This window comes from Aspergillus japonicus (assembly GCF_003184785.1).
Source record: "Aspergillus japonicus CBS 114.51 unplaced genomic scaffold BO86scaffold_50, whole genome shotgun sequence".
Taxonomy (NCBI): domain Eukaryota; kingdom Fungi; phylum Ascomycota; class Eurotiomycetes; order Eurotiales; family Aspergillaceae; genus Aspergillus; species Aspergillus japonicus.
Genome location: NW_020291687.1, coordinates 177,239 through 201,069, shown reverse-complemented (window position 1 = coordinate 201,069; position 23,831 = coordinate 177,239). Strand labels below are relative to the sequence as shown.

Sequence of the window (23,831 nt, the reverse complement as noted above, 5' to 3'; positions counted from 1 at the left end):
GTTTGAGGATGTCCTACTACGGGGTTGCAAGCGGACGAAGCTTCTTGTGCTGCGGTAAGCGAGGGGGTAGCGCGGGCGCACGGGCCAACGGGGACAAAGAGAACAGCAAGCGACTCCGACCTCCGTGGCTTCGACGTCTAGACACGCCTAACAAGAACACTCGTCATCTGCACTCACCGGGGCAGTTTGTTGAAGGTCTCGCAGTCAATTTGTGTCGAACAGTGAACTGTCAATTTACAAAATGGTAAATCCTCATTAATATGACTCAAATTAACCCAGCTTCCACTGCTAACCTGGCACAACACTAGGTCGTCCTCGCAGCGTCGATATGCACCCGCGGGGGCAAGGCAGTCCTCTCGCGTCAATTCAGAGAAATCGCTCGTTCCAGAATTGAAGCTCTTCTCGCATCCTTCCCTAAGCTAGCTGACTCTGGAACACAACATACGACCGTGGAGCAAGATAATGTCCGCTTTGTCTACCAGCCCCTGGATGAGCTATACATCGTCCTGATCACAAACCGCCAATCCAATATTCTGCAAGATATCGACAGCCTTCACCTTTTCGCCCAAGTCACCACCAGTATCTGCAAGAGCTTGGATGAAAGAGAGATTGTGCGCAATGCGTTCGAATTGCTCAGTGCGTATGACGAGCTGGTGACGCTAGGATACAGAGAGAATCTATCGCTTTCTCAGATCAAGACATTTTTGGAGATGGAGAGTCACGAGGAGAGAATTCAAGAGATCATCGAGCGGGTACGACTCAGCAGAATGGTTTCGAGACGACGGTTGCTAACTTCCCTTGTCAGAACAAAGAATTGGAGGCCAGCGAGGAGCGCAAGAGGAAGGCCAAGCAGCTGGAAATGCAACGAAAGGAGGCCGCCCGGAGCGGTCGTTCTATGGCGCCTCGGACTCCATCCTACCCTGTGTATACGCCTCCATCCCGCCCTGCTGTGCCCGAAACATATGACACCTACGAGGCAGAGAAGAAGAAGACCTTCGCTAAGTATGTCATATACTCCCCCCGCCCCCCATCCACCCCTTGTGCTTCACGCTTTTATTCATATCGCTGCTGACACTTCCGGCTCCCATCCTTAGGCCGTTACCTGTCCGTGGCAAAGGTATGCAGCTCGGCAAGAAGTCGAAAACTACCGATATTTACGAGAAAGTCCGTGGCGACTTGGGCCCCGAGGCAGAGGAGGCCACCCCACTGGTGACCCCGCAGGCATCGACCCCCGTTGCCGACACAGTTTCTTCCGCTCGTGCGTCGCTGTCTGGGGATCGTGAACCCGTTCATGTGACAATTGCCGAAACTATCTCCGCTACACTTACCCGGGAGGGAGCCCTTAGGTCGTTTGAAGTGAAGGGTGATTTACAGCTTCGCATTACCGATCCCTCTTTCACCAAAGTCAGACTCGACCTCCTTGCAGTCCCCACGCATGGCGCGCAGTTCCGCACCCATCCAAATGTTGACAAGGCTGTCTTCACAAACGACTCCGCTATCCAGCTAAAAGATACCACTAAGCGATTCCCAGCCAACAACTCGATTGGTGTTTTGCGCTGGCGTGTCGCTAGCTCTGGGTCTGACAACGCTGAAATACTTCCTATCACGTTTACTGTGTGGGTCAACAAGGGCTCTGATTCGACTACGGTCACGGTCGAGTACGAACTCACTGGCTCTGACAGCCTCCGGGATGTTATCGTTACTATCCCCTATCAGACGGCCGAGCCCGCGGTGTCTAGCTTCGACGCCGTGTATGAAGTATCTGGCGACAGTCTTGACTGGAACATTGGCACGGTGGACGAGAGCAACGCATCCGGAAGCTTTGAGTTCGAGTCGAGTGGTGATGGCGATGAAAACGAATTTTTCCCGATGAATGTACGCTTCTCCAAGGCCAGTCCTTTTGTGGAAGTCGATGTCAATGAGGTCTCTCTCTTAGAGATGGAAGGAGAGAGCACCGCATTCACCAAGGATATCAAGTGCGTTGCGGAAGGATTTGTTATTGAGTGACTTTTCTACTTCAGTCGGGTGTATAGAGTATTAATGACGTTCGGACTGCCCTTATCTTCTATTCTTAAGAGACTTTGCCACATCTTTTGTTTGCTTTTCTTCTAACCAGGGTTTCCTTCTTCTCAATTTTGCAATTCAAGCCTCACTTTTGAATCATACCACTCGCGCCTTGCCAGACTGTTCCGGATGCTCAAACCCGCCTACGTGTCAAGGTTGGATAGAAGCCACTCTACCAGGTCTAGGGCTGGCTTGCTGGCTGAGGACTAGGCTCGGCGATTGCTGCGTGTCTCGACCATGGATAGATGCAGCGAACATCATTGCTGGACAAACTCTGGATTCATGAAAATCATCGGAGACGCATTGTAGTAACATCTCCGCTTTTCTGTGGGTTTGTACTGAAATCAACAATTAACTGCCCACCAAACCTGATGAGCTGGCTACAAGTTCCAGCCAAACCAGGCAAGTCAGATGTGGCCCACAAGCAGTGGAAGTTTAAATAATCTTTGTTCCATCGGCTTTGCCTGACTCCGTTTCAGGTACTATGCGGGTTTTCTCTTTGAAATCCGGTAGACATCTGAGCTTCTAAAGCACCCCTGTGACCGTTACCCCCGTCATTTCACAGTCTTGAGCCATGGAAGATCAAGTAAATTAGCCAAGCATGAGGTCAGGATGCTTTCCGTGGGGTTGAGAGAGCTTTCTGAATGGCCATCACTGACTCAGGGATCCACCCAGCGTGGCATGACAAACACAGTCACTGCATAAAGTTATGGGCAACTTCCATGGAGACCGAGGCCACTGTACCTAGGCGCGCTCATGGGAAACATGAAGGTTAAATGCCTAGCTTCAATAGTGTCAGGCAACAAGTGATTAAGCGTCCAACGGCTCATCAGCCAGCTGTGGCGAGATATAGATCACGCATGAAGAGAGAAATATTCACTGCAACCTAAAATACTGGATTTGTGACTCAACATCTCTGGTGGAGAACAAGATGTTTCCCCAGCGATCACAATGCAGTCTGCTGTCTGTCTGTGTGTAAGTAAGTGAAATGTTTTACAAGGCTCTAGCAGGCTAAGGCTAGAAATCACATGCTAATGGACAGAGCCAATTACTTGATCATCTACAGTAAGCATATGAGCATATGAGCATATGAGCTCAAAAACGGTTGAGAAAGTTTCCCATTAGGCTACTAAACCGCTACAACCCATGGTTCGCTTCCTATACTTCGGGTGTGCACCTCTTCGCATGGCCGAGAAAACAGCGAATGTTTGTATCCCACCTCTGCTCAGAAAGGAGAAAGATGGAGATTCGGTCTCGTCCATTTCATCTTCATTTGTCAGAGCTTGGTCTCCTCAGTCCCAGTGCATGCAAGAGCCTACCAACAGTGGAAGGAGATGGCAGGGTTACATTCCATTTTCCAAATCGAACCCCGCAGAGGCTATCTCATCAGAACTCAGGGCTTACACTGGGAAAGTTTACAAGCACTGAACCAACTTGGGATCCAAGAGGTGTGTGCCTTTTCTTTTCTGCTCATTTCACATGTTGGTTCTGGGTTCGCTACAGCCAGACCACAGATGGGGACTTGACGGGCTTTGAATCATAAGGGATCGAATTAGGTAACGCCAGACTGATGGTGATACTGCACGGTGAGGCCAGTCGTGGGTCGAGACTCCTCTCAGTCAAACTGCATACAGAAGTGGGCGTGGGTTACGCATCCACAGAGTCATGAGAGAGGTATTTATCCCATTGTTCGCTCTCCACTCTCTATTTCCGCAGAATAAACTCAGTGGAAATCGGTCAGGAACCACTCATTCAGGACTTCTCCACCCCCTCCTCCTCCTCCCTCTCCATTGACGCTGAATCTAAAACATTCTCCAACCACGGCAGTACCTTCCATTTGCAAGTCTCCTCCGACTTAAGGGGTCAGGGTTGACCATATGACATCAATATGAGCCACTATCTTTCTTTCTTTTTTTTTTTTTTCAAAGCGTACCAAACTATAAGATTCATCGATAATGTTTGAACCCATCCCTATTGATACCACAAATCGACCAACTTGATCATCAACATGCAGGTTCTTCTCTTCTCGCAACTCCACGTATCCTCATAATGCAGATATCCAACTGGACAAGTCAATCAACGGCAGCGTTGTTTCAAGTCACTGCGCCTGAAGCAAAAGGGCACAGCCATGGAGTAAGCTAATGATGACACTTGATCAATGTACCCATTTCAAGCATGCTAAAAACGTTTCCTCATTCGTTTTCTCTCCAGGATAACCCGATCCCCCCTTTACTGCGGCCCAGTAGGGATCTTTCCGGTATCAGGAAGATGGCCATCCCGAGGTTGGCTGAAGGAAAAGAAGCAGTCCATTCCGCCCGGTCTCACCGTCGCCACGTAAGTCGAGCGTGCGAGTCTTGTAGGCAGAGGAAGACAAAATGCACGGGGGACAAGTCAGGCTGCCGCAACTGTCGGGACGCTGGAATGATCTGTTGCTACACTGACGGAAAAAGAGAGAAGTCTAAGAGGTGCGTCAAACCTGAGCACTGAGCATACTCGGAGCCTAAGAACTAACGCTGATTGTCACGAACGAAGACAAATGGCCAGCTTGGAAACTAAGATTCGCACCTACCAAAACGTGTTGCAAAATTTAAGCATTCGCTTGCACGTCCCCGAAGATCAGCTGATGACATTCGCTCTGGCAGTGGTACGCTCAAAGACCTCTTCTGTCAATTTCTGCTTAGGACCCCTGCTGAGTCTCATTCAGGATGACCCGTCCGAAGACGCCTCCTCCCGTGAAGAGTCTGCAACTCCGGACACCGAGGCCCGGAGGCAGTCGTCGGTATCCGAAGCCGCTACACCTTTCTTTTCAGGGTTTGAGAACAACCTAGATCGCATAGAGGAGGATTTGAATCGGGATGAGGCCTCGCAAGCGACTGGCTTCGTCGGTCAGAGCTCAGAGATATCTTGGTTACAGACTCTGGCCAGAGAACTGGAACTTGGATATGATCATGGATACTTCAGTGAGAAAGAGCCATCCCCAGCTATAGCAGCAGCTCACCACAATCGCTTCATCTCGTTTCCCAACTATCATTTGGACGCCATGGAGATCCCCTTATTTGACAACGTGGATCCGTATTCTTATCCCATCAAGGATGTTGCAACGAAGCTATACAAGACATACCTTGATTGGGTTCACCCCTCGTTTCCGATCATCGGTACTGCCCCTTTTGGAGCACAATTTCAGGCTTTCTTCGCGAACTCATCCTTACGCCCTGGGTCCCTACGCCCCGGGAATCGATGGCTAGCAATACTCAACCTGATCTTCGCCCTTGCTTCCAAGTACGCGCATTTATCCGAGGCCGAATGGCAAATGGATAAGGACGCACATGTTGTGTACTTTCTCAAAGCCAAAGCTTTGGGTCTAGATCATCAGCTACTGACTTTCCCTGATCTACAGCAGCTGCAAGTCGAAGGACTAACTGCTTTGTATATGCTGACTCTGGGCCATGTGAACCGGTACGTGTGCCCAATCTATCCATGCTCTATTCTACTACTCACACACAGCTAACAATATATGTTAGCGCTTGGGCATTTTGTGGAAGCGCGATCCGCGGGGCTCTAGGCCTCGGGCTGCATCTACGCCATCTGGGAGACAGCACATCCGATACTTCAAGAGAAATCAGATGCCGTGTATGGTGGTCTCTATATACGCTTGACCTTCGTCTCAGTGTGATGACCGGGAGACCTTCTTTCATCCCCGACAGCCTGTGTACAACACCTCTGCCCCTTCCATTCGATGAACAAAACTTTGGGAGGGAAGAGGTGATGCGGCAGCTTAGGCGCTCGATTGACGGTAGCCCCCTTCCGACGGAAATGCTGTCAACGAGCCAGTCGGAAATCGATGCAATGAGCACGGTGGTTGAAAGGGTGGATTCAGAAGAGAACAGATACTCACCCTGCGGGCCCTTGTACTTTGTTCATTTGGTGCAACTAACCATGATTGCAAAAGAATCCCTAACCAAGATCTACACCCCGAGCACAATTCGATCTCCTTGGCAAAGCGTTGAGTTCGCCATACGCAGTCTCACACTTAATCTTGACACATGGCTAAGTAATCTCCCCAACGAATATGATTTTACCCGCACCCAGTCATCGCAAGTATCGCAGGAAACGTCAAATCAGAGGCTTAGTCTGGCCCTATTGTTTTACAGCACCAGGATAAGCATCACACGACCCTGCCTTCGTCGTGTAGAGTCTTTTAGCCAAGGGGGCAAGATGCAAAAGTTTGGTCAGAAAGTTGCGGAGGACTGCGTCGAATCAGCCTGTCACATGTTAAGACTGTTCCCAGAAGACCTGAAATCGGCAACATTATATACAGCGTCCCCTTGGTGGTGCTTATTGCATTACTTGATGCAAGCAACGGCGGTACTCGCTCTTGAGCTCGCCTTTCAAGCTCAGCATGTACCGGATAAAGCGTCGATGGTTTCGAAAGCTCTTGATAAAGCGTATGAGTGGCTGTCTTTGATGTCAAGGACACAAAAGACCCCGGAAAGAGCCCGCAGACTCTGTGATCGGCTTTTGCGCCAACTCAAGCAACGGGAGGACATCAAAGTCTCTGAGTCTCCTTCCGTCCAGTTGACCAGCCTAGAGTCGCCTGCAGATACACCTCCCACATCACATCCGATTAGAACAAGAGAAAGCTCGGCGGACTCGGAAAGTTCACCTCTTGGGACGAAATTGGACTATCAGCAATCACCAGCTCTATTGACCGGCGATATGAACTACACGTCTTCACACCTCCTCGAAGCGGCGGGCGACTTTCCAATTCCAAGTGAGAGCACATTGGAGCTTCCGAGCAATTACGACGAGTTCTTTCCTTACGACACAAGTACTGGTCAGCTCACGGGCTCCTTCTTCCCTACAGAGTATGGAATGGATGTGGAACCGAGTAATCTCTACCACTTTTGACAGTCCACTTGAGTATTCGACATCAGTGCAAGGCATAAACTCGGGTGGGAGACTTGGATGGGCATGCTTGGAGTCTCCCACTCTGTCTAATTCATAACACCCCCACAGCATTCGCTGTCTGCATTTTTCTAAATCGGCCATGCCGAAAAGCATGTAGTGTTCGAAACAGGAGACTGTCCCAACAGCATGATCCTTATCCTTATTCATTCATCAACATGATAAGGGTGGAAACTGTGTGTTTCTGTGCGCAAGGCGATCATCCCTAATTGGAAATGACACAGGTTAACCTTTAGCAATTTGTCAGACTAGGCTAGGTAATTCTAACAAAGGCTGTCACCATACAGGGAAAGGCCCACGGTGACTATTCAACTGCATCTCCCAATTGGAGTTGACGACCTTCTGCTTGCCGAGAATAAGCACCATCAGAAAGTTGCAGAACAGTTGCAGTGTATGTCTTGGGTTCAAAAATATTTTTTAACTAGTATTCCAATTCGTGTGAGTATAAAATTACATTTTTGATGCTCCCATTGTTAAGTCATGGTGCCTGCTTAGTAATTCGGATACATAACCAATCCCTTTCATATAATAACAGAGCTTGATCATTTCCTCTCGCAATCATCACATTTTGCCTCTTGATAACAAACATTATCGATACTGCAGCTGTACATTGACATGAGCTCAAGCTATAACTCTTGATGGAGGCTGTCTTGTGTCAGACGTTCACAAAAGCCGTTACATAGCATCCTGTGTTGTCGGTAAATATCGATAGCACGACCACCTCTAAGAGGCTATACCACCATCTGCTTTACCGCAGATACCAAACGCATTCGCCTTGATGACCCGTAAGGCCTGCAACAACAGTGGCTTGGAAGGCGACTTCCGTTGTAAAACACTTTTCAGGCTGCGGTACCGAGCGTGCAACTCATTGGCATGGATCTGAGTCAATCGTCCGCTTCGGTTGAGGCATCCACACGATGTGCTCTAGATAATCCGTCGCTGCCAAACTCCAGGAGAGTCAAACAGCCTCTTGATGGATCTTCAGGTATCCTCCTGAAGCATAATGATCCTATGCCCTCCAATCGGAGCTCCTCGGGCATCAAGACCATCCTTCCAACGGGGGACATAGCCATTGAGCACCTGGACCCTGAAACAGTGGCTGCCACTCTATCCAGAGCTGTGGTCCATCGGTGGCGAGTGTCCAGCAGTGATATCATGCGCAACAGCCCATACTTTAGGGCTCTCTTGGATCCGCATAAGTTCGCGGAAGGCAAAAACCTGATGCACCAAAAGATCCAAACCCAGCAACTAGCCTCCGAATCTACGGTTGGGAGCCTAGACTCTCCCGACGACGAGCAAGCCTGGAACACGGATGGATTGCCGGTCGTTCGACTTCCAAGCGATCACTTTTCCTCGCGTCTCGGAACGGATGCCATTGAGCTCTTTCTCGAGGTTCTGTCCTACGACTCATATGATGACGAACAACAGCGCGCGTTTGACGCTAGGCTCAGAGTGCAGCCTGTGTCCCTTGTCTCGAGATTGGTGGAACTAGCCGATGCTTTCAACTCACCGCAGGCCGTTCAGAAAGCTCTGACACAGTCAGGTTATGCTTTTGGCAAGGGGAAGGTCCCTCTCATCAGGTTCGATGCAGCCTCCTTATTGAAGCTGCCCGAGGATCGGATCCGCCAGACCATATTCGTGGCTCGATTCTCCAATGAGCACGCCATTGTTCAGGTGTACACCCATACCCTCGTCGTGATGGGGTCGAGATATTGGTCGAATGGCGTCGTTGAAGCTCCTGAAACTCCCACGTTTCCCTGGCGATATCTCACTGGTGGAATAGAAGGTCAGACATCAACCTCTAAACCAGCACATAGCTTGTCCAAGAAGCAAATCAAGTTACTGATGATCGGACCCAGAGGAACTTTACTTTCGCCGACAGTGCGTCCTCAACACGATCACTGACCTGCAAGCCCACTTCCTCCGTGCCTACGGAGCTCTCGAAGACCCGACAGACGACGCCTACCCTTCGGCCACAGCAACAACATCCACATCTACGGCCACGACAACTACGACAGCAACCCCCCAACCCCGACCCCCATTCTCCCTGCCCGCCACCTCCACCACCCTCCATCCTCGCCCCTTCCAATGCCGCTACGGCTTCGCCAACTCCAGCGCCTGCGACGCCTTCCATCTAGGCCAAATGACGCGCTTCTTTGCGTTACGCACCAAGACTATCTTCCTCGGCTCCACCCTCATCGACGACCCGGACTTTCTTCTCACACTGGATGATGAAGACCACGATAATGACGAAGCTGATGATGAAGATGATGAAGATGCCAACCTAATAGCCGATCACTCACCACCTCCCATTCAACAACAACAACAACAGACAAATATAGCCACACTCCTCGCCTCCCTCAAACAGTGCCCGGACTACCAGATAGACACCAACCACACGGGCTGTGGCATCCGCCGCCGCTTCCTTCCGCCGCTGGACTGCATCGAGCGATTCGTCGGCGACGCCCGCGGCCTGCTGGGCGTAAATCTCGCGCCACCGTCATCGTCATCGTCCTCGCAGGGGAGTGGTTGGGCCGCGACGACGACGCGGTGGACCCTGACTCCCGGGTCGTGGGCGAACCGGTCCCGTCCGCGCGCGTTGGTGCTAGATGTGCATTTGTCGCGGATCAATGCTATCCCCGTGCTGGCGCGTGGGGGTGGGAGGAAGGTCGAGCGAGGGGTCCGGGTGGGCAGCTCGCAGGAGGAGAATGCGAGGTTGTTGTTCACGGCGCGGAGGCGGAATTGGGAGGCTTAACTTCTTCTTCTCGCTCTCTCTCTCTCTCTCTCTCATACACACACACACACACACATTCTGTTCCCCCACTTCTCTACTTGGTATACATGGCGATCACAACGGTTGTTTTCTGGGTTCATGGTTTGGATTGTGGAAGTTGGTTTTTGTTTTGATAGAAAGTGGGTGTGTACAGTTTTCTGTATATACTTCGGGATTGGACGTTTTTATTTGGGCGGAAAGGGGATGTTGCGCATCGCGCCGGCCCGATTTTGGGATATATGGTTGGGGTCTTGGCTGGGTGTACCTCAATGCACTAAGTTGGGTACAGGGCGGGGACCATACGACGGTGTATATGACGGTGTATATACTCATAGACTAGAAGCCGAGAAAGAAACTTAGAATCAAGGACATGCCAATCTGTAGCAGGCAGACTAAAAGCACAAACGAAGGACTGACTGCCCAGGTTCAATGCGCCGCTCTGACCCTCTCTGTGCGCCGAGATACATCTATCTACATATGCCAATTCTGTACCGGCACCCACAAGATTGATAGTACATCTTATTCGTCTATTGCAACATTTGACTAATTTCGGATAGATAGGTCTGATAGATAGGTGATTATGCTTCTGGTAATGTGCCACAGGATAAATGCAAAGGAAAGACCGGTAACAGCATGATTTTCAGGGCGCTCAACTCCATGATCCATAGGTGCAATAGTGATGCCAACGAAAAAAAGAAGTGATGGTGCTAATGTATGTATAAGGACGAGAAGTGAAGGAAAGGTAGATTATTTGGTAAATGTCCAGGAGAAAGATATGTGAAGTGGAACGCGGAGATGATAACGGAAACGTGGAAACAGCATGGCGGAGTGTACGCCCTCAAGGCAGCACAACCAAAGGAATGTGCAATATTTGGTAGCTCTTATTTGTATCTGCCTTCAGCTGCAGGTTACCACGTTCCTGGGCGGATGTTTCACGAAGCTGCAGTGCTTTACCAGTGATCTGGAACAATTTGGAGGCTAGCGGATTGAGGGAGTCCAAAGGAAGTGGCGGTTCAGGCATGGGAATGCCATTCTGCTGGTGCTCCTCCTCCTCGTCATCGTCGACCTCATCCAGTCCTTGACCACTCACTACGCTGAGGCGACGGGAGATAGGCGACACCAAAGCAAAATGAGGAACCGCTTCGTCATCATCTGATGAGTATGGACTCAATTGCTGCTGCTCTTCACCGTAGCCGGAGACGCCCGCACCAAACAAGTCCTTTCTTTGAGAGACCAGGTGCCACGGCTCTCCACACACGAATCCAGCCACGAAATCTTGATTGGCGCGGGCAGCAGCCACGCAACTTTGGCGGTAATCATTGGTGAAGGAACTGGCCGTGGAGGATGGTAGGCACAAGACTAGCCCACGAGCCATGAGTGGTGGGGGCGGGAAGTCCTCAGGGATTGTCGCGGGGCTCAAGGACCGGAATTCAAAACCACGTCGCTCATATTGGGGAGATTCCAAAGGTAACTCGGTGGAGTCTTCGGTATGTTGAGTGATGGTCTGAGTCAAAGAAATGGTGGAAGCTTTGCGAGGAGGAAGGTCGAGGCCGCTAGTGTTGTCAACGGCATACTCGGAGAGGTGCTGCGATGTCGCATTTGCGTCATGGTCGCTGAAAGAGTGATTGTTGGCGTTGTTGTCTGCTGTGATCTCGGTGCGAATGGTCTGCGCTGCATCTGCTACTGCCTCGCGGGCGGCCGCCTTCAAAGTGGGAATCAAAATGTCGGCTTCCTGGTTATACACAGCCACGCCGGAAGCCCACGCCGTTGAAAGGCCAGCCCACGAGGCCGGCTTGATGATACCTTTCGTATACTTCTTGCGAATCATGTCAACGGTCTCATTCCGCACCTCTCTCGTCTCTGCTTTCTGTCCACCAACAATGTCCACAGTAGAATTCAGGATCCGACCACCCTCCCAGATCAGGAAGCCATGTCTCCTCGCCAGGGCAACCAATTGGCGCGCCGTCTCCTCCGACCAGTCATCAATGATGTCTGCATAAACTTGTAGAATAGCAATATGCGGGCCAACTAAAGTGGCTAAGTGCAGGAGAGTGTCGGTGTTGGTGACGGTGTGCGAAGGCGAGACGCAAACGGGAAGTCCGTAAGGTAGATATGACTTGGACTTTACCAAGGTCTCCAGATAGGCGACGATCCGATTGCCCGGATATGAAGGAGATTCCAAAGACGAGTCCATCATTGCTGGTGAAATCGGAGGGAGAGAAGAAAGGTGGTTTTGGTTGTGTTGTACTGTACGGTAAGGGGAAGTGACGGGTGGGGAGATGATATATAGACAGCAAACAACGGAAGAGACAGATAGATCAACTGTCAACAGATAGACAGACAGTCAGTCAGTCAGTCAGTCAGTCACCACTATTTCAATTGGGTCGTACAGGAGGGCGGAGACGGGAGAAGAAAGAGGGAAGAAGGGGAGGAGGAGACAGAGAAGGAGGAGGAGGAGGAGGAGGGGAGAGAATGACAAGACGGGGAGAAGAGGAGGAAGAGGAATAGGTTAAGGTTAAATTGGCAGTGCCTTTGTTTTTTTGCCTTGCCTTGAACTTTCAGTCAGGCTCAGGGAGCTGGGCCAACTTCCGGAGTCGTCGTAGCTTGGTTGTTCCCGTTGAGCTACGGAAGAAGAGCTTCGGGGCTAAAGGTGCCTCCAACCCACTCGAGTCCCTTGACTGGTCGACTTGGTCGAGACAAAATGATTGACAATCGAGTCCGATCCCCACTTGGCCTGCCAATGACCAGACTAGACTAACGAGTAACGAGTAGTCACTCGACATGATCAGTCGACAGGGGTTGGGGGGGACCTTTTTTCTCTCTACTAATTTTCACCAATTTTTGTTTTATTTTTTTTATTTACTGGTGTGATCGGATAATGGCTCAGATCTCAAACCATTATTACTAGGTATGTGGTGGTGGTTGACAGAAACACAACCGTGCATCGGTAGGCAAAGGTACTGCACAACAAGAAAAATGAAAGAGACAGGATGAAATTAAAGGCTGGACTATGCAGGAAGCCACAATCCTCTCAGCTGCAGCCATGAATCTACTGCATGTACTCCGTACAGTATCGATGTACAGTACTAAGACTATGTACTATGTATGCATGAATGGGTCAATGGATCAATAGGTAAATGGGTGAATGAGTAATGGAGTGAACAGAAGACTGGCCTGAAGGAGTATGAATGGAGGAGGAGAGGGGGAAAGTGGAGGATGGAGGATGGAGGGGAGAAAGAATGGAAATGAGGGGATTGTCACCACTTCGTACCAAGTACTCGTACTCATACAGACTACAGTAGGTCCTCTGCTCTTCCTTCTTTTCCCCGTCTGTCCGGTACCGGATGGGAGTAGGTTGGAGAGAAGCTTTCTTAGGTTTGGCCACCTAATACTCCGGACTCTGTACTGTACTGTACAGCCAGAGTTATGCTGCCATGTTGAGTACTGTACCACTCAATCACATTCAGGTCTTGACTCTTGACTGATTTTTCTGAATTCTGAAGTCCAAGTCCTCTTTTTGACTTCTCAACCCCGATTCTCAACTTAGCAACAATCCACTACATACAGTACACCTGTAGTTAGTCTAGCACATACGGTAAAGTGCAGTGGAGTCCTGCATTGCCCCATCATCACTGGGGGGGCCCCAACCCGCTTTGTCGGAACGAGCGATCCGACTGGGTGGAAATATGCGTCGCTACGATTTCCCATATCCAATCTCAATCTCGCATTCTCTCTCCCACCCCCCAATACTTGCTTGTACTGAGCATCTGGACTCCCCCGTCTACTCAGTAGAAGTCCTAAACTCTTCTTGAGCCTACTTTACCTTTTTCACTCCATCGCTTGTTGCTGCTGCCCCCTTCCCTTCCCCTTAGGAGGAGCCTGCAATTTCCCTCCAGGCTCTCTATTCCACATCGCCCACACATCACCCACTTCCTCTCATTTGCTCCCCGGGTCTCCCATGGATTGAATTCAACATCCCGCCCCCGTCGCCAACAATTTCCTTGGTTGAGCTTGAAGACTACTTGAGAAGTACCGTAGGACAATGATAGTCGATCGAAACTTGGTATCCACTGAACAGACCTTACTCGGCCTACTCTACCTTGACAACCGGTCATCTGCGAGCAATCCTCTCTAGCTTCACCTTGGCGGTCGATCCTACCGTACAAGCCGGGGAAGAAGAGAGCCTCGTTCATGTTGTCAACGAACAACCCATCATGACAGGACAGGATCCATCTTTCCCGGAATCCAGGATTCCCTGTCATACCCTTCCTGCTCCTCGACCTGGTAGAGCTCAGAGCCCCCAGTGCCCCATGATCCATCAATTGCCGGGATTTATTATGATGAGTCCTAGTGTCCTCGATCTGTCTGAGCGCTCACTCATTCCAGTCAGACGCTTTGACAATTTCCAAGGCCATGGTGCAGGTTCCTGGACGAAACATGCATAGCCTTATAGATCAAACGCATGAAAGCGACCAGGATGCGCTCGCTCTAATCTCTATAGTCTAGTCCCTCGGCAACTTCGAACGCCCCAATATCGGATGGTTGACTAGGCTAATAATTCTGACGCCTAGTTAGTTCGTACGGTCCTTTTTTCGTCGGTCGGAAGCTGATGCTTACGGATACACTGGCCGAGACTGGTCCGGTAAACTGGGGCGAGGGGAGAGGCTGTCGATCAGCCCATCTTCCGGGATTGTTTCACGGATGCGCCCTTGCCCCCCTCAAGACGTAAGGATCGTGATGGTGAACTTCGCTGTTTGCTTTCGCACTGCAGCAAGCAGATAAACGACCTCCCGCGGGACAATATTCCGTATCTTGCACAGATTGGGTTATGCTAGAGAGCTCGAGCAGTCGCTTGTTGTGCTCTGGCCTCCATCGGAACATGTAATGTGCTGTGCTGTACTTTTTGCGATCGCACCGCACCGCACCGCACCGCACCCTATCCGATAAGCTATAGGATCAGTCTAACGGTTCTAAATTAACACCATTAGCTCCAGGTCATTCATACCGTTCGCCTTGGATGTTAACTTAGCTTCCGATGCTGTTCCGAATAAGGTAGATCATTGCTTCGTAGTACTATTATTTGAGCGGCGGGACAAACTAGGAGACTTTAAACATTGAATAATGAACATTGACTTTTGCTCTCCGCAAACATGCACACCTTCAGGCCAGCTGCTACTCGAGTATGTTATGTACTGTACAGTACTGTAGATGGCAGTCAGTCGACGGCTGAGACGGCCCGCTGGCTGATGCTGGCTTGTTGTTGCTGCCTCAGGCAAAAGAATCAGGCATAGAGCAGGGCACAATTCAGGGGCAGCGCCCGAAGAAGATTAGTGCCACCCTGCATTATTGTTCCCGACTTTGATTTGGGTCTGCCGCCGAGCGCTGGAATCCTCCTAATCTCATACCCTGTGAAAGAAACGAGAGCCAGTATCTTTCTTTCCAAATCCCGTCTTTCTCTACTCCGTTGCGATACGGTTCCGGTGTTGTATAGCTTTGGTGATTGCGTGGTTGTCGCCGCACTTGCCATTGGACTCACCTTCAGGAATTTTCTCTCCCCCGGAGTCTCGGACCCGTCGCCGTGGCCGATATTTCGACGCTCACGCCACTCACTTCACCATCCTTTTATTAACGGTTCCCACCGCGATTCCCCGCTACTCGTCCAACGGCGTTCGTCGCATTTGCAGTGTCTGTGGTTACCCTTCTTCGCCCACTTGCAGCATCTTTGCCTCAGTCCCTTCGGGTATCTAGCTAGCTGTACATCCGCCATGCCTGGAAAAGTACTCCCCGTGTTCACCCCGGCCGAGATCGAACTCCATAACAACGCCAAGTCATGCTATGTGACGCTGGGATCCAAAGTCTACGATGTCACTGAGTTTGTGGACGGTCACCCCGGGGGTGAGGACCTCGTCCTGGAGTATGCCGGCAAAGACGTAACCGAGATCTTGCGCGACGAGTCATCCCACGTCCACTCCGACTCGGCTTATGAAATACTGGAGGAGTGTCAAATCGGCTTCGTGGCTTCTGAATTCAATGGGAAGGCCCGAACGGTTGATGCATCACAAACACAACAAGTGGCGAATGGTTCTGGAGCAGTCTATGCCACGACTGGGATGTCCTGTGAAGAAGACCTGTCCGTCGATACCGATTACACCCAAGACTTCCAGACGCACAAGTTCCTCGACCTCAACCAGCCCCTTCTGAAACAGCTGTGGTTTAGTGGCTTCAGCAAAGAATTCTATCTTGAACAGATTCACCGCCCGCGTCACTACAAGGGAGGGGAGTCTGCGCCCTTGTTCGGCAATTTCCTGGAGCCACTCAGCAAGACGGCATGGTATGTCGTCCCCATCATGTGGCTCCCTCCTGTCGCCTACGGCACCTTTGTTGGATTTTCCGGGCTTGCGAATGCGCCTGCTGCTGCTGGTTACTGGGTCGGGGGGCTCTTCCTCTGGACCTTAATCGAGTATCTGATGCATCGATTCCTGTTCCACATTGATCAGTATGTCTATCCCAGAAGGCACACGCTTATTTCTGTACATCCCCGCTAATTCATGCAGCTATCTTCCCGATAATCGTGTTGGGCTAACTCTCCACTTCTTGCTCCACGGTATTCATCACTACTTGCCGATGGACAAGTATCGCTTGGTCATGCCCCCAACTCTTTTTGTTGTATTGGCAACGCCATTCTGGAAGCTTGCTCATGCTGTCTTCTTCTACAATTGGTACGCTGCTTTGACAGTGTACTGTGGCGGTATTTTCGGCTACATCTGCTACGACATGACCCACTACTTCCTTCATCACCGCAAGTGAGTAGACCGACCTCCTTTTGTGACTTGGACTGTTTCGCTGATCGTTCATTTCCTTAGTCTTCCCATGTACTACAAGCAACTCAAGAAGTATCACCTTCAACACCACTTCGCAGACTTTGACAATGGCTTTGGTGTCACCAGCCGCTTCTGGGATCAGGTATTTGGCACGGAGCTGGAGACTCCCGCCCCCAAGGGTGCGAAGGCCCAGTGAATAAGCCAATGGTATACTCTAGAGTGGCTGGCCCTCTTCATGGGCCTTGACATGAGCTTATTGCGCCTTTTATTGATTCTGTGACATACGAAGTAATGCCGTGGTCGTGTATTGTCCTTAATGTCGCTGTGCTCAGGAGTTGGTTCACTTCTTGATTATTCGTCATTTTCTTCGTGTACAGGTTTGCCATGGACCAGAGCAACGGAAAACGTCTTTTGTAAGGCGAATGACCATGACTCGTAGGTCGATAGGCGGTGGTATTATTACATAGATTTTGTACGATTGTATATGATAACCTAATACATAATATTCCTCTTCAATTCTCATTTACTCTATAAATTCAGCCCAAATAGGCTTTAAGCACGTTAGGGAGATTCCTTAACACTTATCACGGACATACAGTAGACTATAACATGTCTCTTTCATGTCATCCATGGCTCACTCCTAACACGAAAAAAAGTCAAACGGGCGGCGATTGCCAAGTCTCACGTGACTGGCCGACATCAGCCAGCGGAATACCGATGGGTGTCTTTGCCTCTCAACCTTATCATCAACATCATCAACATCGCAACCCCGATCGTACTGCTTTCCTGCGAGCTACAACCTCTGAGTGGCTCATAATCGACTGAAGTTCTATCGCACTAGAAGCAGATCTCATCTGCAAGGATCTGTGATTACAAATAGAAGGGTTCGCTCAAGCCACGGCCGGTACACCTGTCGCGCATCTAACGAAAGTCGAAAGTGACCTCAATCCTTTCCGCACGGTCTTCCACTCCTCCCAAGCCGTTTTCTATCAGATCACACCCAGGAAAAAACACACTCGCGGGAAAGCCAGAAATCCTATACCTTCAAAAAAAGATGTCAGGCCTTGACGTTGAAGCTCTCCTCGAGTCTACGGCTGCCCCGACGCCGCAAGAACAACCCCCCCGTTCCCAGGACCACGATGACCGCTCCACCAAGGGCGAGAGCAGTGAGCGTCGCGACCGCGACCGCTCGCGTGAGAACAAGGATCGCAAGCGGCGGGATCGCAGCCGCGGCGGCGACCGACGTCGGTCGCGCGATGGAGACGGAGACGAAGAAATGAAGAGCCCGAGAAGCGAACATGGCAGTGCTAACGGAAGCCATAGAAGTAGAAAGAGGAGCAAGAGCCGGGACAGTGACCGCCGTCGCTCTCGCCGTGACCGGGACCGTCACGGCGATGATTACCGCTCCTCCGGCGGCGATTTCTACCGCGGTGGCGGTCGGGCTCGCACCCGGTCGAGATCCCCTTATGATGATCGGTACTACCGTCCCTCTGGCCGTTCCCGTCATGACGACCGGGACGAGGACAGACGGCCTTCACGCCGCGAGCGAGAGGGTGGCCGCAGACGCAGCCCCAGCGCGAGAAGCCGTGAGCGTACGCCCGAATTGAACGAAGATGAACGTGATAGACGCACTATCTTCGTGCAGCAGCTTGCCGCTCGACTGAGGACGAAAGAACTTATCGCCTTTTTTGAGAAGGTTGGTCCTGTCAAGGAGGCCCAGATTGTCAAGGATCGTGTTAGTGGGCGGTCCAAAGGGTAAGAAGTCATGCCTCAGGCTTTGTGCGCACTAGGCAAGATGCTAACCCCCCACGCCTATTAGTGTCGGTTATGTCGAGTTCAAGAACGAAGACTCCGTTGCGCCTGCTATTCAGCTTACAGGACAGAAACTTTTAGGAATTCCGATCATCGCACAGTTGACTGAAGCGGAAAAGAACCGTCAGGCTCGTAATCCCGAAGCCAGCAGTAGCAACAACCACGCCGCCCCCTTTCACAGGTTGTACGTGGGTAATATCCATTTCAGTATCACTGAAAGTGACCTCCAGAATGTCTTTGAGCCGTTTGGTGAACTCGAGTTCGTTCAGCTGCAGAAGGACGAGACTGGTAGGAGCCGAGGTTATGGTTTCGTGCAGTAAGTGACCCCGAACGGTCTGGAAAAACCGGCTTGCTAATCCTTCTACTACTCAGGTTCCGTGACCCCAACCAGGCTCGCGAAGCCCTCGAGAAGATGAATGGCTTTGATCTTGCTGGTCGAGCCATCCGCGTTGGCCTTGGCAACGATAAGTTCACCCCTGATTCGAACGCACAACGCATGCAGGGCCAAGGTGCAAACCAACATAACTTCCAGGGCTCGCTGTTTTCGGGTCACGGTGGACGTGGTGTTCAAGCTGGCGGCACAAACAACTTCGACCGTGCTGGAGGCCGGGATTCAGAAAAGGGAGCCGGTGCAAGTGCTCTGGATGACACAGATGTTGCCGGTGTGAACTTCAACAACTACAGTAGGGATGCATTGATGAGGAAGCTTGCAAGAACAGATGAACCCTCTGAGCCAGCTGCCGATGACCAGCAGAAAGTTCTCCGGCCTAAGACTGAAGCCAAGCCGCTACCTGTTAATGTCAGCATGGCCAGTCGATGTGTCATGTTGCGCAACATGTTTGACCCCAATGAGTAAGTGCTCAGAACCTAGCTTGTCGACCAGCCTGCTAACTATTTCTATAGGGAGGAGGGCGACGTCTGGGTGAAAGAACTGGAGGATGACGTCCGCGCTGAGTGCGAAGAAAAATATGGTCATGTCGTTCACATTTCACTAGATCCCAACTCTCAAGGCGACATTTACCTGAAATTCGATCGAGTGCAGGGCGGGGAGAATGCTATCAAGGGTCTCAACGGACGTTTCTTCGGTGGCCGACAGATTACCGCGCAACCCGTCGTCGATGCTGTCTACAGCAGTTTGTTCTCCCGAACGAAGGCCATTTAAAGAAAAACCCTCGAGGCCACACATCTTCCATGCATATCTACCATCATTCAGATATGCGGGTAGGTACTCTGATCTAATAATTACACCAGGTGCAACTTGTGACGGCAGGTCCACACTTTCAACCTCACTTTCAACCTTGAAATGGAACTGTTGAGCTTCGCTTCGAATGGTGCTTGGCTTGGAATGACACTGCCCCTGGTAGGTGCCAGTCTCTGAAAATCTTGCTCTTCACAGTTTATACTCCAAGCCAGAGGCTTGTTGCGGAAATGATTTTGTCTCTAGGGATTTGTATATTGCGTTAGCGCCCAACAAAATCTGTAACTCTTATTCTTTATCCAAGCCCACCTTGTAGGTTCTGTCAGTGCAATGCTTAGAGCGCTGTAAGCGACGAGATACAACGCAAGGGTCTATGCTCCACAGGCACAAAACTTCCCGTGTACTCATGTTCACTACGTCTCCTGGATCAAGAGATGGCAACCCATTTCCGGCTGGGTGCGGTCGACTAGCCAGACCGGCAACAGTTCCAAAGCCTCCGTCCGTCACCACCCGGAGATACTTGGTGAAGTGGCACTGGCAAGTGGTCCGCGTGTGGACGTCGCTGACATCTTTTTTCGACATGCTCTATCCGCAGTGCAACGCCGTTTCCATGCCGATGGCAATAGTGCGATTTCACAACCACAGTGAAGGCTGCGAGGGCGGTCGTCATATTCAGCTCATCGTCTTGCCGGTGCATCCTCTCGAGCCACTTTATCAGCCGTTGGATTCGGGCTTCGAGAACCAGGTGCGAGTCCATCATGGATTGCTTCTAGAAGAGTTGGTTGGGCAACGTGTGCCGGTACCGGTGCTGATGAATTTTCTCGGTGAAGAGCATGGAATCTGGGCCCCAAAAGGACCGAGCCTGACGGGTGTCTTTCTCTTGAGCAAGCTAATAGGCATAGATGGTTGCTTGGAGGTGGTATCCCCCTTACGACTAGCAGGCAGGGGTGTTTCCCGCCTATGCGTGCGACGCAATCGGCGGTCAACTCATTCTTCTCTGCATAGTGATATATTTCAGATCGACAAGACTCATGTTTTTTTTATTGTTCGCTGGTGCCTACTATATCCACTACACTCCATGTGCATACCACAATGGTGAAGACATGGTATAACTGAAAAAATGGAATCATGTAGAGATACAATCTTGTTCTACTCATTCTATAGTTCAATTATTCGGTTATGCTGGGTTGCTTAATAAGCTAAACGCAGCACAAGGGTTGTTAGAAGTACAGTCCTAAGTAGAGAACATGATTCGAATCTCGAAGGATCCCTGTTCAATTGTAGAGCTGCACTCATTGAGCACTGATTGCGACTTCCTGGGCCTCGAATTGAGTGGGGATCAATATAGAAACACATATTCAGTATTGCCGCTGCTGATTCCCGATAACTTCGTTTCCGTTGCAAGTTTCAATTCCCGAACCCCCCAGACGTTAATCCGCCCGCCCACTCGCTCCCCCATCATCATCCTTCCCCCGCGAATTCCGATTGCCTACCCATCTCTTCTTGACTTCAATCTCTTCTCCTCATCCTCCAAAGTCATTCTCCCAGCATTTGTTGTTTGTTCTTGACTGCCAATGCTCTGTCATTCATGATTGTGAATTCGGCCAAGCGAGTCTCTGTCCGAGCCCGGACTTTGGCCGACAGTTATCGTAGGTTGCGCTGTTCTCTCTTTGCTCCCCATCTTTCCCTTATCTCCGAATGGCAATTCACATCTTCCACAAAGCCGGTGCCTCAGTGCCATTAATAACCATCTCTTCGCGCACTAACCTGTTCTTATATGTTTAGGTCTCCCGGGAATCTCTCGCCGTCGATATTCGAGTCCCTGTGTCTCCGTGACTGAGACTAAGCGACCCGAATTTCACGACTACTTCGTCACTCGCCTGCCATCGTCATCGCTACACCCCGACCCTCGAGGCCCGTTCACCCCTTTCCATAAATTGCCTCGCGCCGCGTCGGTGCCTCATACTGGCGACTCGACCCATTCCCCTACCACTATTCAACCTTTGGTCGATCGGGATACCACTGTCGTTCGCATTCCGCTTCGCAATGCGAAGCACCACTTTGGCGCCCACACATCACGGGGCACGCGGCCGTCCAACGAGGACACATATCAAGCCGGAGTCATCGACATTCCTGCGTTTGCGAAGCGACCACCAGCATCCTTGACAATCAAGAAGTTAGCCGCAGGCAATTCTGATTCTACACCCCGTGAAAACCGTGGTGCCGACAATGCGAATGGAGACCCACAAGTGTTTTACTTTGGCATCTTTGACGGTCATGGCGGAACAGAATGCAGCAACTTTTTGAAAGACACACTGCATGAGGCCATTCAAGATACCGCAGCCGCGTTTGAGCTCCAATCCAGTCTGCGGCGTGGGCCCCAAGGGCAGATACCCAGAGGCGCGGACCCGTCCTCTGGCGAATTGCCAATCTTCCAAAGAGGCAATTGCGAACGCGCCACCAAGCTTGAGAAGATCTTATTGCAGAACTGGAGGACCCTCGTCGGAGGCTATTTCAAGCGGTTCTCTCCCGCTCACTTTGCGCACACGCGCAGGGAGAGTTCTTCGGGTGTCACCATCGAGGAGATCTTGGAATACGCCTTTCTGCGGACTGATCTGGAATTTGTTTCGGCGCAAGCCGCCAAGCAAGATGACGATCCCGCGCGTGTCAGCCAACCCATGTATCAAGATGATATCTTGTACGGACCTGAAAACGGTCCGGCGCTGAACGTTGGTGGTACCAATCGCTTCAAGGGCGGAAGTACAGCGAGTGTGGCCCTCATCTCCACACCCACGCCAGCTCCTTTCTGGCATCCAGGAGCCCCGTCTAGTCTCCTTGTATCACACGTTGGAGATACTCGCATCCTATTGTGCTCGACTGAAACTGGCCAGGCGATTCCCCTAACATCCAACCATCATCCCTCCTCGCCGATTGAGGCCAGCCGGCTCCGTCGTTATGCCACCACCTTCGTCACGGATTCTTTCGGAGAGGAGCGCATGAGTGGGCTGGCAAATACGCGAGCATTTGGCGATATGCAATCCAAACGCATTGGCGTGTCGGCCGAGCCCGAAATTCGTCGGGTGGAAATGGGCCCAGCTGAATTTTCCTTCTTGGTGCTCATGTCGGACGGCATCAGCGGCACGCTACCAGATCAGGAAGTCGTAGATATCATCAAGGAAGCCAAGACGCCAGATCAGGGAGCTAGTGATGTTGTTAGCTTCGCAACTGAAGTGACGCGCGACGGGGATAACGCCACCTGCCTGGTTGTTCGCTTAGGCGGCTGGGAACGCCGGCTGGAGGGTGGATTAGGCAGTATGGGCACGAAGGAGGCGCGCGATTGGCGGCGACAAGAGGCAACCGATCCTCGGCGGTCTCGACGATGATGATGACAATGCTAGAATCTGATAGAGCGAAGGAAGAGGTGGTTCTTTCTGTATATAGTTTCACATCCTGATCCGTGCACTTCTGGTGTCGAGTCGGACCGACTGATCCGAAGGGCGGAATTTCTGTTATTGCTGCATCTTGTACATACACACGCAGAACATGATCATACTATTTGTTTCTCTATTTCCCTCTCGAGCCTCATCTATGCGACCTGTGTACCATCCAGACCGCAATGGAAGAACGTCTCCCTAGAATAGAACACTGAAGCCGCGCCCGGAGCGGAAAGGAATGCTTGTAGCCGCAAGCAGCATCAGAAGCTTGCGAGGTACAAATGCCTATCTCCTCAATGATTGACTTGTGGTAATTATTTTCTATGAATGCGAATGAGCTCAATGCAGCTCCCAGAACTGCCTACTGGTCTTCCAGGTGTTTGAGGTCGAAGCCTAGCTGTAAATTGACGGTCGCAACCGCTTATCACCGCAGCTTATCGACCGCGCTCACTCGGACAGCCAAGCAATAATCAGAGCGGCGGCGACCCGACTACTCACCTCATCGACCCTCTCCTGAACCAACAGCTTTCCCCTCAACCCTCCACTCTTTCCCCTTTACGCTGCCTTCTTTGTGCGCCTTTGCTTTCTAGGGTGCTGCTGCTGCTTCCTAAGCTTAACTCATATTCATCACACTCTGGAGCAGTCTCTTTCCTCGCCAAACGCAACTTTCAAAAGCGCGTCAGGAAAATAAACCGGTACGTTTGCTTCAGAGCTTTAATTCAGGAGATCAATATATGCACGAGCTTCCGGATCCATCCTTCCCC

The 23,831-nt window shown here is 51.1% G+C and overlaps 7 protein-coding genes across 7 annotated transcripts; 6 read left to right on the top strand and 1 right to left on the bottom strand.

Annotated features, from left to right (window-relative positions):
• Positions 1-241: 241 nt before the first annotated feature.
• Positions 242-2,007, top strand: BO86DRAFT_381667 (coatomer subunit delta; the record flags this gene model as incomplete). Its single annotated transcript, XM_025670781.1, has 4 exons — positions 242-244; positions 309-752; positions 806-1,002; positions 1,095-2,007. The coding sequence occupies 4 exons, from the start codon at positions 242-244 to the stop codon at positions 2,005-2,007; spliced, it is 1,557 nt and encodes a 518-aa protein (XP_025524955.1).
• Positions 2,008-4,239: 2,232 nt separating this feature from the next.
• On the top strand, positions 4,240-6,972 carry BO86DRAFT_319463 (CeGAL family transcription factor; the record flags this gene model as incomplete). The annotated part of the gene is made up of 4 exons (XM_025668254.1): positions 4,240-4,529; positions 4,597-4,705; positions 4,769-5,520; positions 5,586-6,972. The coding sequence occupies 4 exons, from the start codon at positions 4,240-4,242 to the stop codon at positions 6,970-6,972; spliced, it is 2,538 nt and encodes an 845-aa protein (XP_025524954.1).
• Positions 6,973-8,040: 1,068 nt separating this feature from the next.
• BO86DRAFT_449957 (uncharacterized protein) lies at positions 8,041-9,784 on the top strand (the record flags this gene model as incomplete). Its single annotated transcript, XM_025676763.1, has 2 exons — positions 8,041-8,815; positions 8,889-9,784. 2 exons carry the CDS (start codon positions 8,041-8,043, stop codon positions 9,782-9,784), a joined length of 1,671 nt encoding a protein of 556 aa, XP_025524953.1.
• Positions 9,785-10,204: 420 nt separating this feature from the next.
• BO86DRAFT_391356 (uncharacterized protein) lies at positions 10,205-12,409 on the bottom strand. Its single transcript, XM_025672570.1, has one exon. It carries the CDS (start codon positions 11,994-11,996, stop codon positions 10,641-10,643), a length of 1,356 nt encoding a protein of 451 aa, XP_025524952.1. The 5' UTR covers positions 11,997-12,409; the 3' UTR covers positions 10,205-10,640.
• Positions 12,410-15,567: 3,158 nt separating this feature from the next.
• BO86DRAFT_421140 (fatty acid alpha-hydroxylase) lies at positions 15,568-16,819 on the top strand (the record flags this gene model as incomplete). Its single annotated transcript, XM_025675261.1, has 3 exons — positions 15,568-16,298; positions 16,357-16,605; positions 16,666-16,819. 3 exons carry the CDS (start codon positions 15,568-15,570, stop codon positions 16,817-16,819), a joined length of 1,134 nt encoding a protein of 377 aa, XP_025524951.1.
• A 744-nt stretch (positions 16,820-17,563) lies between these two features.
• Positions 17,564-19,802, top strand: BO86DRAFT_169689 (putative RNA splicing factor (Pad-1)). The gene is made up of 4 exons (XM_025666494.1): positions 17,564-18,378; positions 18,443-18,751; positions 18,808-19,287; positions 19,339-19,802. The coding sequence occupies exons 1-4, from the start codon at positions 17,678-17,680 to the stop codon at positions 19,595-19,597; spliced, it is 1,749 nt and encodes a 582-aa protein (XP_025524950.1). The 5' UTR covers positions 17,564-17,677; the 3' UTR covers positions 19,598-19,802.
• A 1,294-nt stretch (positions 19,803-21,096) lies between these two features.
• Positions 21,097-23,086, top strand: ptcA (type 2C protein phosphatase PTC6). Its single transcript, XM_025672569.1, has 2 exons — positions 21,097-21,282; positions 21,419-23,086. Exons 1-2 carry the CDS (start codon positions 21,222-21,224, stop codon positions 23,014-23,016), a joined length of 1,659 nt encoding a protein of 552 aa, XP_025524949.1. The 5' UTR covers positions 21,097-21,221; the 3' UTR covers positions 23,017-23,086.
• The last annotated feature ends 745 nt before the right edge of the window (positions 23,087-23,831 follow it).

Excerpts from the sequence above, each read along its gene's own strand:
- BO86DRAFT_169689 (XM_025666494.1), top strand. The coding sequence starts at position 17,678 with ATGTCAGGCCTTGACGTTGAAGCTCTCCTCGAGTCTACGGCTGCCCCG. Across the intron at positions 18,379-18,442 it reads GTTAGTGGGCGGTCCAAAGG|TGTCGGTTATGTCGAGTTCA; the intron begins GTAAGAAGTCAT and ends CACGCCTATTAG. Across the intron at positions 18,752-18,807 it reads CGAGGTTATGGTTTCGTGCA|GTTCCGTGACCCCAACCAGG; the intron begins GTAAGTGACCCC and ends TCTACTACTCAG.
- BO86DRAFT_391356 (XM_025672570.1), bottom strand. The coding sequence starts at position 11,996 with ATGGACTCGTCTTTGGAATCTCCTTCATATCCGGGCAATCGGATCGTC.
- ptcA (XM_025672569.1), top strand. The coding sequence starts at position 21,222 with ATGATTGTGAATTCGGCCAAGCGAGTCTCTGTCCGAGCCCGGACTTTG. Across the intron at positions 21,283-21,418 it reads GACTTTGGCCGACAGTTATC|GTCTCCCGGGAATCTCTCGC; the intron begins GTAGGTTGCGCT and ends TTATATGTTTAG.